The following is a 13,657-nucleotide window of genomic DNA, read 5'->3' on the forward strand; positions in this document are numbered from 1 at the left end:
TCTCTGCCCACCCAGTGCTAGGTGGGCCTGCCATGACCGAGGCCTCTGGAGCCCATTCAGGGCTGGGGGAGTTTGGGGATCCCCCGTTCAAAACAGTGCTGCTGCGTCAGAACCTCTCCGGCCCAGACTCGCTCCTTCTTACAAACCGTTCCCTGGGTATCCCGGCCATTTCTGCGGAGTTGACACACCAGGAAGGCCCACCTCAGCTCCACCAGCTGTGGAGACAGAGACCACCCCCAGCAGGCCCAGCACCCTTCACTCCAGCTCAGGAGTGGTTGGAGGAGGGAAAGGATGGAGGTGGGGTGGCCCTCATGGCTGAGGCGGAGGGCTGGGGCCATTGAGGGAAGAGTCGGGGTGCTGTGCCCATGCCATTCAGAGAAGCCTGCTCTCCCGTTCCAGGTAAGGGACCCCAGCCCCACTCACCCTCACCAGCGGTTTCCTGGGAATAAATTGCCGCTGGCCAGGAGTGAGGCCCTCGTAGGGAGTCGGAGGCCCAAACCTCATCCTTGAGAGCCAGTCTTGACGTTATCGGGTGAGTGGGATCAGACCAGGGGGACCCTGAACTGCTCTCCCTCGCAGACTACGAGATGTTGAGAAGCTGCAGCCCTTCGTGGGCCTGTTTCTTCATCTGAGAAGTGGGCCTCGTAGCTCCAGCACCCACATCTCCGTAGGGCCCTGGATGGGGAGTCACATGAGTTTGTTGCCAAGAGGAGGGAAAGGGAACGAGAAGGGGATGAAGCTTAGAGGCCCCAGGGCCGCGGCTGCCTGCGGGCCCGCCCTAAGCTAGGCTCTGTCTGGCCCCTCTCGTGCTCCCGACCCACCTCGGAGTTGGGCACCGTCATCATCCCTTCCTCAGGACTGGGGTTGGTCACAGAAGTTAAGGGACACGCCGAGGCTGCACAGCCAGGAAGTGTGGATGCCCAGTGGCTTCCACATCAGTGGGTGAGGATCCCGCATCTGTGCCCTCTACCCCAACCATGCCCTCAGTGCCTGTGGCAGGGACGAGTCAAAAATGAGAAGGTAGAAGTTTTCCGAAAATGTCTGGTCAGCCACAAGGTCATTGCTCATATGTCCGTGGCCTGCCTTCCCCCGAGGGGCAGGTGGGGAAATGAAAGGACAGTCGTGTGCCCAGCATGGATCACAGCATGATTCTTTAACTCGGTGCTGGGCAGATTACAGGCAAGGCTGTCCCCGCCTGGCACTGCAGCCTCCCTCCCATAGGGGTGACATCACCAAGAGGTCACCAGGGTCCTGGGCCCTGCAGGGCAACCCTGCAAGGACCTGCCCCTCCCTCCTGCCTCTCCATCCTCTCCCTGGGACTGGCTGGGACACCTGTGCTCTCACACTGCAGGGACTCTTGCTGCCTGCCCAGCAGCAGGTGTCACCTCCTCCAGACTGACTGGGTCCCTACCTCTGGGCTCCCTCAGCCCCCTGAGCTGCCTCTCTCATGCCCCTTGTCACTTCATATCTTCATCTGTTCTAAGTTGCCTGCCCGGCCAGACCCAGTCATTGCCCCTGCTGAGGGCAAGACCATGGCTCTTCCTCTGAAGACCCGGTTTGAGGCCGGACCACAATCACTGTCAATGCATGTTTGTTGAATGAATAAGTGAACACCAGGTTCCATAAGCTGAGTCTCTAGAGACAAACCTCATCTTGTCCGTCTTGGTTGTCAGCACTGATGGTGAGTTCCTGTTTGCTGAACCAGGCCAAGCAGGGAAGGGGTGATGGGCACAGACATCTGGAGCTACCAGAATCAAAGAGTTCGTTTGAAAGCATCGTCTTTGTACGTTGGTGTCGTAGGGGCAGAAGCTCACAGTCCAGAGCAGAGCAGGCCTAGGAAGGAATGGCAGGAGGTCGGAGGAGGCGTGTAGGGGACGATGCCAGACAGATCCAGAGTCCTCCTCTAACCTTAGGTTGGAAGGCGGGGGCATCCCAGTCTGATTTGGGAAGGCACAGTTCCTTGTCCTGGGGGAGGTCCCTGTCTGATGGGGGCACATAATTAGCTAGTTCAGTCATTCATTCATTTATGCATATATGCATTCATTCAGGGCACGAGGCCCTGCCCTGCCCCCTAGAGCGCTCAGTGGAGGGAGACTCCATGGGTCAGGACCCAACCAAGAGAAACCACTAACCTTCTTACCCTCAAGGGCACGCCACCAGGTACTCCAAGGAGCTCGGTGCTGGAAGAACCTCAAGGGAGCAACTCCAGCAAAGGCCTGTCCAGGGCCAGCCTGGCTTCGTCCCTGCACAGCCTGTGTCTGTGGGCCCGTCCTCTGAGCACCCCCACCTGCTACCTGGCGGCACTGATGGTCTGTCCCCGCAGGTGATGAGCATCCTGAGCAACCCCAGCGCTGTGCCACCACAGCCGCAGGCCGACTTCTCCATCTCCCCGCTGCACGGCGGCCTGGACTCGGCCACCTCCATCTCGGCCAGCTGCAGCCAGCGGGCTGACTCCATCAAGCCAGGAGACAGCCTGCCCACCTCCCAGTCCTACTGCCCGCCCACCTACAGCACCACCGGCTACAGCGTGGACCCCGTGGCTGGCTACCAGTACAGCCAGTATGGCCAGAGTGAGTGCCCGGGACCCTGGGCGGCCCATCCCCTCCCGGCCCGCACCCCAAGGGCTTCCTGCTGCTTCACAGAGAGCTGCAAGGTGGTGGTGGGGTGGGGGGTCCATTTCACAGATGAGGAAACTGAGGTCCAGACGGATGCACAGTGCTCCTGAGATGATACTGAGCAGTGCCCAGCGCTCATGCCACTGTTGCCTCAGAGCACTGCTGTCCCATAGAAACAGAATAGGAGCCACAGCATCATTCCAACATTCACTTTAAAACGAAGAATCAAATAGGAATAAACACATGGAATTATTTTTACTGACATAATTTATTTAACCCAGTATATTGAAAAGATGGTCATTTTGACACGTAGTCCATAGAAAATTAGCAAGGTAGTTTACATTTTTTTCATACTAGGTCTTTGAAATCCAACCCATTATAATTCAAACACTTGAGTTTTCATCGGAAATACTTGATTATGATTTATATTTCATAAAATTTGCAACTGAGAAAGTAGATGTACACACCCAAACTGTTCCAAATATACGGAAAAGATTCCCAACCACTAAACTAAATCCAATTTCAGTTTTTACATTTGAATTAGATAAAATTAAAGTGTAAAACTCAGCTCCTCCGCTGTATAGCCACATTTCAGGTGCTTGATAGCCACATGTCCTGGTGGCTTCCATGTGGGCTGTTAGAGATCCTGCCCTTTCTGACCCCTGGGTGCGGAGGGCAGCTGTATTTCAGGCTCTCTCCTCTACAGCCCCCATCATCAGTCTTTGGTCCCAACTTTAAGCTGGTCTTATGTGCCACCCCAACCGCATCTCCTTGGCACCTTGCCTGGAGGTGGGGCTGGCAGACCCTCAGACCAACGGCTGCACAAGGCAGGCCCCGCCACAGCCCCCAGCTGCCAGCCAGGGCAGCAGGGCAGGCCCATAGCACAGGGAGCAGAGGTCACTGGGCTCCCCTCCTTCCCCACTGCCCTGCAAAGGCCTCACCTGCTGGTGTCAAACTAATCAGAAGGGTGTGTGGTGAGAGGGTGAGACCTCCAGGCCCGAGGGTGTCTTCTTCTGCCCCTACACTGCAGCTCTGCCCAGCCTCACTGACCTTTGCTTCCTGCCCCCAACACCAACCTTCTCACAGAGCCTTGGCCTCCACAGCTAAATGAGGGCCAGCTGTGGCGGCCTCCACCTCCCAGCTGTGTTCATGGCCCCTTCCCCGTATGTGTGTTCATATATGTGCATACGTGTATACAGACACGTATATGTGTGTGACATGCACATGTGTCATGGTATGTTACAGTTTGCACATGTGCCTGTGCATTGTGTATTTTAGCATACATGTGTTAGTGCACACATCCTTGTGTATAGGTGTGTGTATGTATGTATGTGAATGCATGAGTGGCACGTGGGTATATGTGCATATGGCTACTCATATGTTTAGTGGAAATGAGTACCTTATGTGCATATGATGTACGTATATGTTTATGTATGCACACACTTGGTCATGTAAGTATATTGGCTATACCACATATATACATGTTTAAATGTGCATTCAGGTGTGTACATGTGGCTGTCACGTGTGTTCCAGCACGTTTGACAAATGTGATACGTGTATGTCACTATGTGGATGTGGATAATAAATGTGTGCATGTGTACAGGTGTGTGTGTGCAAATGTGTGTGGTTGCATGTATATGTGTATACACATTTGGACATGTACAGCTTCTCAAATGTGTGTGAGGGTGTATACATTTTGGAGTATGTGTGTGGCCATGTAGACTGTGTGCAGTGTGTAAATATGGACACATGTATGCTTGAATTGTGCATTGTGTCCGTGTGTACCTGTGTATTGTGCATCTGGGCATATACGCATGACATTGTGTGTTTCGCTGCTCACGTGAATGTGTGTATACAGGGAACAAGTGTGTGGTGGTATGTAACACGTGTGCAGGTATGTCTGAAAGCAGAGTGCACACATGTGAATGCAGTGCTTCCAGAGGGGCCCAGGGCGACCCCCTGCCTCAGCCTATGTTCCCGGGCATGGAGCAGGACACACATGCTCTTGATAAAGAGTTTAGAGCGGCTCCAGTGGCAGCTGCCTGGGGCAGGCGTTAGTCACACCCGGAGCCCCATGCCCCACTCCAGGGGCGCCTGCCCAAGTCGGAAATAAAATTAACCCCAAAGTCAGCGTGGGGGCGGCAAGAGAGAGGGGATCAAAAGGAAAAGGGCCCAGGAGGCGAGAAGGGGGTGTTTGTTCCCCTTTAGCTCGGGAAAAGCTGGAAAAGCTGGCCGAGCGCTTTCCTCCTCCCCCTGTCCCTCTGTCCTCCTCTCCCTCCCCCTCTAGCTCCCACCTCCTGGCTCCTCCAGGGGAGGCCCAGTGCTCCTTCTGGGCCCTTCAGACAGGTGCCGATACTTGAATGTGCACCGGGCGGTGGTGTGGTCCTACCCACAGGGAATCCCAGCCCAGAACCGCCCCCTCCCACCAAGGTTGGGCTGTGAGGGTCCTGAGGGAAAGTCTGCTCCTCTGCCACCAGTGGGTGTGGTCAAGTCACCCTGTCTCTCTTAACCTCAGTATTGCCATCTGTGAAATGGCGGTCCAGGGATTAGATTTAGTTCCCTCACGGTTTTCCGTTGTACCACCTTCCTCACCTTTGACGTTCTGGGACAGCCCAGGCGCACATCATGCCCCCACTGACCACCTTCCTCATGTGTGTGGGCGACTGAATACACCTGTGTCTTGGTTCTCAGGGTCCACATGCAAGAATGCATGTCCCAAACCATCCCTGAGTATGCCCAGGTGCACCTGTCACCTGTTCACCTCTGTCCTGTGTGTGTTTAGCCATCAGACACTGGGCAAAATGCATGTACCTCATTTCTCAAAAATCCGGCCCAAAGTGGGTGTTATTTATCCTCAGCTTACAGATGTAAGATCTAGGCTCAGAGAGGCTAGGAACTTTCCCAAAGTCACACAGTAGGTGTATATTGGACTATAGGCCTCCTAACTTCAAACCCAGTTCTCTTTTGGCCAAACCACAAACTTGGATAAGACACTCAGCAATGATATATGCGTAGACTCACCTTTGTGGCGTTCATGTTCTCAACTGTGCATAGACCATGCACCTATGCATAGACAGATGCATACACACATTTATTTCTATGTGAGTATTCACTAATGAGTGAGTGTATTGTATACACAGTGGCGAGGTATCATTTTACAAAATGTATGTGTTTATGTGTCTAAAGGTAGGAGAGTGACCATTTACCGAGCATCTACTATGGGATGCGAATTCCATCCTCATGGCCACCCTGTATTGTGTACATGGCTATTCCCACTGGACAGGTGAGGAAATGGATCCCAGAGAGGTTACTGGTCTGAGATCATATACCGATGTGTACAGAGCCACACTACAGCCCTGCCCCCAGAGATCCTAACTTTCAGGTGTGCATGGAATATGCAAATGGGCTAAACTCTTAAGCAGCGGAATCTGCCCCTCTCCCCGGGCCTCTCATATTCCCAGGGACACCTCCACAGTTTCCTTTCCTGCTCCTGGCCATCGTCTGTCCATCCGTCTGTCTCTCCTATCCCTGGAGGGGATGGGGGCAGGGGGAGCAGGGACAGGGCACACAGCAGATTAATATGGCCCTGGTGTTCCCAGAGGCCAGGGCAGTACTAATGATGGGGCTGATAGAACGCAGAAGTGTGAAAAGAATTTTAATAGATCTGACAAGTCTAATAAGAATTTGTGTCTAGAAGGGTCCTCCTCTGGGGCCGCAGGCTGACGAGACGCTGGCGGCTGAGATTTGTTTACTGGTTGGCATCACCGCCACATCTCCTGCCAACTCGCGATTAATCTAATTTGAGGCGTTTAGAGCCCAGGCGCGGGTGCAAGGCAGAGGAGGAGAGCCATGGAGAGACAGAGGGACAGGGAAGGCCATTGACAGGGGCCCTAATGAGGAATGTCACACCCGTGCCCTCACCGGCCCCAGGCCCGACCCCCGGGAAAGGCAGGCTCCGCAGCCCCCTGGTTGCCCTTGAAGTTGGCTGGTGTCAGTCAAGTTTGGCTTCTTGGTGTTTGCTCGCACACCTTGCCAGGGCCTGGGAAGCGCCTACTGTGCTTGGGCCGTGGCTCGTGGCTGGGAGAGGCTAAAGAGGGGGAGATAGGGTGGCTGGAGGCACAAACTTGGCCTCCTCCATCTCACATGCTGTGCATGACCCTGAGCCAGCCATCTTTCGGTGCCTCAGTTTCCACCTCTGTGAGATGGGAACAGCTGTAACCGAAGCAGGAGCTGCTGAAAGAATTAAATGAGGGCGTGTTTGCCGAGAACATAGCAAGTGCTCAATATGTTATGGGATTGTGCTTTGTAGTTCTCGGTCATTGTTGTTCAGACCACACCTTTCCACCCCACCCACAGGAAGAGGTGCAGAGGTCGGCATCTGGGATTGGCATGATGTGGAATGAGGAAGGGTGGGCAGAGCCTTCAGTGACTCCGGGAAGGTCACCCGCCTTGGCCATGTGCCCTTGGGCAAATCACTTACATATCTTGGAGTAGAAAATGGGCCAGTGAGGGCTTTGTGGTATAGAGCACTTCACTCTAAAGTGCTGTGCAGATACCAGCAGTTACTCTGTAGGAAGCTGCTGGGTGAAGCTTGGGAGGGTGGTTAGGAGCTGGCATCAGACCACCTGGGTTTGAATCCCTGGCTCCATAACTTTGGGCCATAATCTTTCAAGCTCTACCATCTCTCAGGGGGAGGGTCTCAATTTCCTCATCTGTAAAATAGGGATAACAATATCACCAGTCTTGGAGAGTTACGAGAACGCTGTCTCCCAGGAGGGTTTCTGGTCATCTCCAAGGGGCTCAGCCCAAGCCCGAGAGCCTGGGAAGCTGAGGAGCACAGGGTCCAGATTCTCAAACCCCAGGGCATTTGCATATCTTTTAGGAATCTAGGGATCCATGCCCTGAGCCCTCTGTGCCTAGCATCTTAAAGCAAGTTTCTCATTTGAGCCTCATGAGAGCCCTTAAGGAGGTTGGAATTTGTTCTACCCACTTCACAGCCAAGGAAACAGGTCTGGAGAGGCAGAGTGATGTGCCCAAAGCCACGTGAACAGGAGAGAGTTGGGACTCTGAATTCCCCTGTTCACTGTTCCCTTCCTTCATGTTCCCATCAAAGGTCACATCTGCTTACTAAATCCCAATCCTAGGAGCCCAAGTCTATTGAGCTCACTGTGTACCAGGCACAGTGCTAACTAACTACTTTATATGCTTTTACTCATTTAATTTTCACAGCAACTCTGCCACCTAGGTGCTATTCTCATCCCCATTTTACAGACAAGGAGAAAAGGCTTGGATAGGTGAGGTGATATGCCCAAAATCACACTTGAAAATTTGGCAGGTGTAGGACTAGAACCTAGGTCATTTGAGCCCCTAGGCAATACAGTCTCCTGTAGCTCAATTACTGATTCTCCCCATCTCGGTCCCCTGAGCCTTGCCCTTTCTCCAGGCCTGTCACCTCCTGGCTTCACCCACCTATCCTAGGCAGGAGACTCCAACTTTGGGAAGGCATGTCGAATGTTACAGGGTCCCTCAGTTGACAGGTGACAGAGAGGGAGTTGGGCCAGTCCTCATGATTCCTAGGGTAACACTCATTCCATCTTCCCCTCACCTCTGGGTGTGAGAGGTCCTGGGGTTGGGTTGGCCTCAGCAGGTGCCCGCTTGGAAGGCGGCATTCCTGTGCCTCAAGAGGCTTTGGTCACATAGCAAATCATTTGGTCAGGGCTGATTTCTGCTGTAGCCTCAGGCAGGCACAATTAGTACAGTCAAGACAGCACACTGGTCCAGTGGTCATACCTGTACACACATGTACACCAACACATGTACCTAACTTAGGTGAAACTCACCTGTGCACAGTTACCTTATACATGCAAAAACATACCCACTGTTCTCCTACTCACACAGGTGCACACAACTCACCCACTTCTGTGCACATGTACATGTCCAAGAACTGCTCATGTGTGAATATTCATGTTTGAGCTGTTTGTACTCACAGAGATTCTTGTTTCCACTGTTCCCGCACATGTACTCACCCTCACACCCTCAGCCCTTTCCTCTGGGTGACCAGAACCGCATGGCTGGAGGTGTCGGCTCCCTGCAGAGCAGGATCCCGGCTGCTCCTGCACAGACCCCTGCTGGTCACTTACAAAGGCTGCGTTGGCTGCTGGGTAGGGGATCTTGCTTCACTTCATCCATGAGGTGGGCCCAGGGTCCACAAAGGTGGAAGGACCTTGCCCTGATTACTACCGGGGCTCCATGGGACTCAACGGATGTCCCCATTGTGGACATATGTAGAGGTGTTTTGGAAAGGGACTGATTCTTCACTCAGCAATGTAGGTACCCTCTGTACCTCCCTACAGAACCCATGAGAGCTGGGCAAATAGTAAGTGTTAGGTAAATATTTGTTGAATGATTGTTAAACAGGTGAGGGATGGATGGCTGGATGGATGAATGGGTAAACGGGTGGGTGGATGGATGGGTGAATGAAGATATATGGATGGAAGGATACATGGATGGATGGATGGGTGAACAGATGGATAGATAGAAGAAGAGATGGAATAATGGACAAAAGAGTGGATGGATGGATGGATGGATGTGGACCAGATGGAAGAAGAGGCAAAAAGAACCTCAGTTTCTAGGAGTTTCTCTTACTTTTCCAGCTGCTGTTGACTACCTGGCCAAAAACGTGAGCCTGTCCACACAGCGCCGCATGAAGCTCGGGGAGCACTCCGCTGTGCTGGGACTCCTGCCTGTGGAAACTGGCCAGGCCTACTAGGGCCCCTGGGGCGCCTGGCCCCAGCCCAAGTCCCAGCCCAACAGCTTTGATCCCTGAGCCTCCCAGCCTCAGTCCCTTCATTGCCCTGGGGTCCCAGGAAGCCAGGAAAGGAGCCCATTCTCTTCTATAGCCAGCCCTCTGGACATGTGCAGCCAGTCTACCATTTGCCCGTGGTCAGGCACCGGGAGGGACCCCTTGGAGTCTGCCCCTCCGCTCTCTCCCAGGAGGGTTTCCGGTCAGCCTGAAGCCTGCCACCCCCCCGCCCACCGCCACCACCCAGTCAAATCCTGTTGTGGCCTCTGTGCCTTCTCAGGCACGGAGATCGAAGCTCACCCGGAATAGAGGACCTTGGGCACCAAAGGGGGTGGTGTCTGGGATGAGGTCCTGGGGCCCTTAGGACCCGACTCCGGTGAGTATCCCGGCCAAGGGTGCAGGGGGAGCTCACAGGGCTGCTCTCAGCAGAAAATGTTTGGGGCTGGCTACCCAGGTGGGTCAGAAGCACAGCCCATTCCTCCCCTAGACCCTGAGACTCCAGCTAGCCCTGGGGTTTTCCCAGGGGAATCACTCAAGAATTCTGAGGGCTCCAGGACCCTTCCCTCATACCTTTGCTGGGTGTAGGGGGAATCTGGCCCAGGCAGGGGTACTGGGAGGGCCAGGAATAGGCTCAGCCAGCGGGGCGGGGCCATGTGGGGATGCGAGGACACAGCCCAGGCATCAGGGGGCAGCAGTTCGTTTCTCTCATCTGCTGAATCAGATGGGACAGGGAGGGGATCCAGTCTTGAGGACACCTGAGTGAAGGGGCACAGGGCAAGCTCAAAAGGAATTTTTTCAACTGGGGCTCCCCTGCCTGCTGGAAGCAAATCTTTGCTGCCAAAGGCTTCAGCTCTATTCCTTCAAAGCTACACCCCACTGAGGTTCTGTTTCTCACAATGCCTCTGTCAGAGACCTGAGCCTTCCCCCTGGAAGCCCCACCCTCTGGGAAGGGGCCTCTGTCTACCTAGGAGTCGCTTTAGGCCGTTGGGGTGCTGGTCTCCCCTTGAGCTCTGGAGCAGGGTTCTGGGGCTGGTGGAGACTGCTTACCCCACAGACGACCACTTAATTCCCCTGGGCATGGGGGCTGGAAGTGGCATGTCTCTGTCACACCCAGAGTGACATCTTTCTATGTTGATTCACTCTTGGCAGTGAGACCTCTGCTCCTGAGTCAGCACAGTTGGGTGGGGGCAGATGTGGCCAGCCTGCAGGCCACCTCTCTGGGGCAGAGGGGCACCCCAAAGGCTCCAGAGAAGAGGGAAAAGCCGTTTTCCTTGGCGGCTCCAGTGGCTTCCCCAAGCTCCCTGCTCTTCAAGAGTTGAGACCTTTGGGGAATGGTTCGAGCCCTGACTGCACCTCCCGGGAATGGTTAACCACCTTCACCTATTTATCAAAATTATATTCATCTTCACCATCCCCGCCATTATAATCTACACTTGGATCCCCTTTATCAAGTGCTGCTGGGTAGAAGGCACTGTGACGGGAGGAAATAGCACTGAATCCACAAAGATCGGGTCAAATTGCTTCTCCCCACATGGGCAACGAGGTGACCTCTTTGCCCAACACATGCCTCTTGCCCTCAGCCAACAAGACATTCCGGGAGGGAAGGGTTGCTGCTTTGGGAGTCCGCCCGATTCCTCCCCATTGGGGAGCAGAGTTGGCAAGATGCTAGGACACGTTCCTGCATGGATATCACAAGCTCACCTGTTTCTCCTCTTCCGACTCAGTAATACCAAGGCTGTCCTGGACTATGGCCAGAGCGGCTTGTATCTCTGGCTTAGAAGAAACTTAATAACTGGGGACAGACTCTTTGGTAGCCACCAACACCCAGCTGAGCACGACCTTGTGAGCTCCACCTCCACCCCTGGCCAGGTACACCCTGGAGTTGGGTCCAGAGGGCCCCAGGACCTCATCCCAGACACCACCGTCAAGTTCAGCCAAGGTTTCAACTGGAGCATCCACTACAGGAGACTCGGTTCTTCAAGCTCTGGACCTAAAAGAAGAATGTGTTGCCCCGTGGTGACTCTGTGCCTGTTTTTGTAGCTGTCACAGCCAGGAAGCTCTCCTTAAGATCAATCCCACAATCTTCATCCCCAGTCTTTCAATGGTCAATCCTTCCCCTTGGAGGCCTGGCTCAGAAATCACCCTTACACCCTCTGTTACCCAGGAGCAGGGGTCTCAGGCAGGTGACATCAAAACCACCCAGCCCCACCCCTGGAAGGTGACATTCCAGTGCTAGGACCAATCCCAAATGTCTTCCCCTTGTGGTGAAATGGTAGTAAACCAAATGATTTCTCATTACATCCAATTTCTATGGCATTCTCCCAAGCCATCATCTTGGTAGAAAAAAGGACTTATTCCCCCCAGGGCCCCAGCCCTCTCAGAAAGAGACCCTGACACCGACAGGTTTTTCCCTAAAACCCCATGTGTTAATGTGTCCAGCCAACTCAGTCGATAAAATTCAGCCTTGTGTTGGCAGCTCAGAACTTCCCCAGAGAGAAGATGTGGAATGAGATGTACAAGGCTTCAAACGCTTGAGGATTGATGACAGCCTGAGAAAGAAGGCCTGAACCCCAGGAGCCAGGCCAACCCAGAAACAATCCCCATCCATCCCTGTAAATAGAGTCCATAGCAAAATAAGAGATGTTTCCTCCAATTTAGCACAAGTAGCTGTTGGTCTTACCTATGGGGGACGCCTCTTCTGAGCTCATTGTATGTTAGTTGGAAATGTGGTGATGTGCTGTTCGTTTATAGGAAGCTGACATTATATATATATATATATATAATATACATATATATATATACACACTAAAAAAGGAAAGAAACCCCCCACAGTGTGTGTCGTGCTAGTGCCAGGGACCATCTGTAGGGATTTATCTGCATAATGCTGTTTCAAATTATACATTCCAGGCTCTATTGGGTTCTTTCATTTTTAACGCTTTGTTTTTTCATTTGGTATTTCTCTCGCTATAAAAAAAAAAAAGGAAGTGATGTGCAAGCTACGCTTTTATACTCGTATTTCTTACTTGATTTACCTTTACTGTTCTTTTGCCAGAGGAACATGCAGGGGAAGAGCAAGAGGGGGAACGAGAGAGGAGAGAGGAATGGAGAGAGAGGTTTGCCCAGAAGAAAGGTGAGGTCGGATTGCTGACCTGACCGTGGCTTGAGGACAGGACAGTTCCCAGACTTTGACCGCTCCACCAAATCCAATGTTTTAGATGGAGCTGCTGAAGCATTCTGAGAGCGGATCCTAGACCTTGGGGAAACTCTATGATTGCCCACAAAGGCATCCCTGGGGCCTGTCTCAGGCTGATGTGATCGACAAGCTCCTGAATGCGCCCTTCACCACTGGACGCTTTTTGAGGTGGCCAAGTCTTCTCTCCTCCCCTCCTGCAGAGGCACCAAGCCAAGACCAAATTGGGGGACTCCAGACGCCATCTTGAAATGCTCAGAAACAAATGCATATTGAATGCTTTTCCTGTCAACTCTAACATTGGCCAATCCCCTACCCGGGACATACCTACGTAGCACTCTAGATCATTCCTTCTAGTAAATGCAACTCGGTTGCTTCTGTGTTTGATTGACTCACAGCCATTTCCCTCCATGTGGAGTGAATGTATGTGCATGAGAGTGTGAATGAGTGTGTGAATGGGGTCATGGGCCCCAGGATGTGTGTTTAAATATAATCGCACCATAATTTATTCAGCTATATGGAGTAGTAGACTAGAAAGAGAAACTGGCATTTGCTTTAACTACCTGCTTGTAAGCGCTTCCTCTGTAACTCAGGCGTAACTGTTATACATTAAAAGAAATTAAAAGCATTTCCAAGGTGCAGTGTACTCAATTGATTGCCACTATGTAGCTGCCCTGAAAGAGGCTGAGGGTTCAAGAAGCCCTTTAGCCTAACTTAGAGGGTCAGGGTAGAAACGGCATTTCTCTTGCCCTCTACCGAGTCACCCATGCCAAGCAGCTGGTAGATGTGTAGTGGGTGCTGAATCAATATTTGATCAGTGGATGCTGTTGCATAAGTGTGTCTCTGATGTAACCTCAGTTCTCTTCACCAGGACAAACTTCCTGCTGCCAAGCTTAGAACCTGCTGTGGCCCTCTGCCAGTACGTAGAATTTGGAAGATGGGAGAGAGCTCAGAGCTTACATATCACCTTAGAAGCAGAGCTCGATATGGGGATTCCTGGGCACGTGATTTATTGAGGGGGACCCCTCAGTAGAAATCTGTATGAGAGTG

The 13,657-nt window shown here is 52.8% G+C and overlaps 1 protein-coding gene across 3 annotated transcripts in view; it reads left to right on the forward strand.

The window, feature by feature from the left end:
- The window catches only part of PAX7 (paired box 7), a 98,235-nt gene extending 85,006 nt beyond the window's left edge, over positions 1 to 13,229 (forward strand). For all 3 annotated transcript variants that reach the window (XM_073233298.1, XM_017642937.3, XM_073233299.1), the window contains exons 8-9: positions 2,324 to 2,570; positions 9,269 to 13,229. In XM_073233298.1, the coding sequence (XP_073089399.1) occupies positions 2,324 to 2,570; positions 9,269 to 9,384 (363 nt within the window). In that variant the 3' untranslated portion in view covers positions 9,385 to 13,229. The remainder of the gene's footprint in view (positions 1 to 2,323; positions 2,571 to 9,268) is intronic.
- The last annotated feature ends 428 nt before the right edge of the window (positions 13,230 to 13,657 follow it).

This window comes from Manis javanica, chromosome 4 (genome assembly GCF_040802235.1).
Source record: "Manis javanica isolate MJ-LG chromosome 4, MJ_LKY, whole genome shotgun sequence".
NCBI classification, from domain to species: Eukaryota; Metazoa; Chordata; class Mammalia; order Pholidota; family Manidae; genus Manis; species Manis javanica.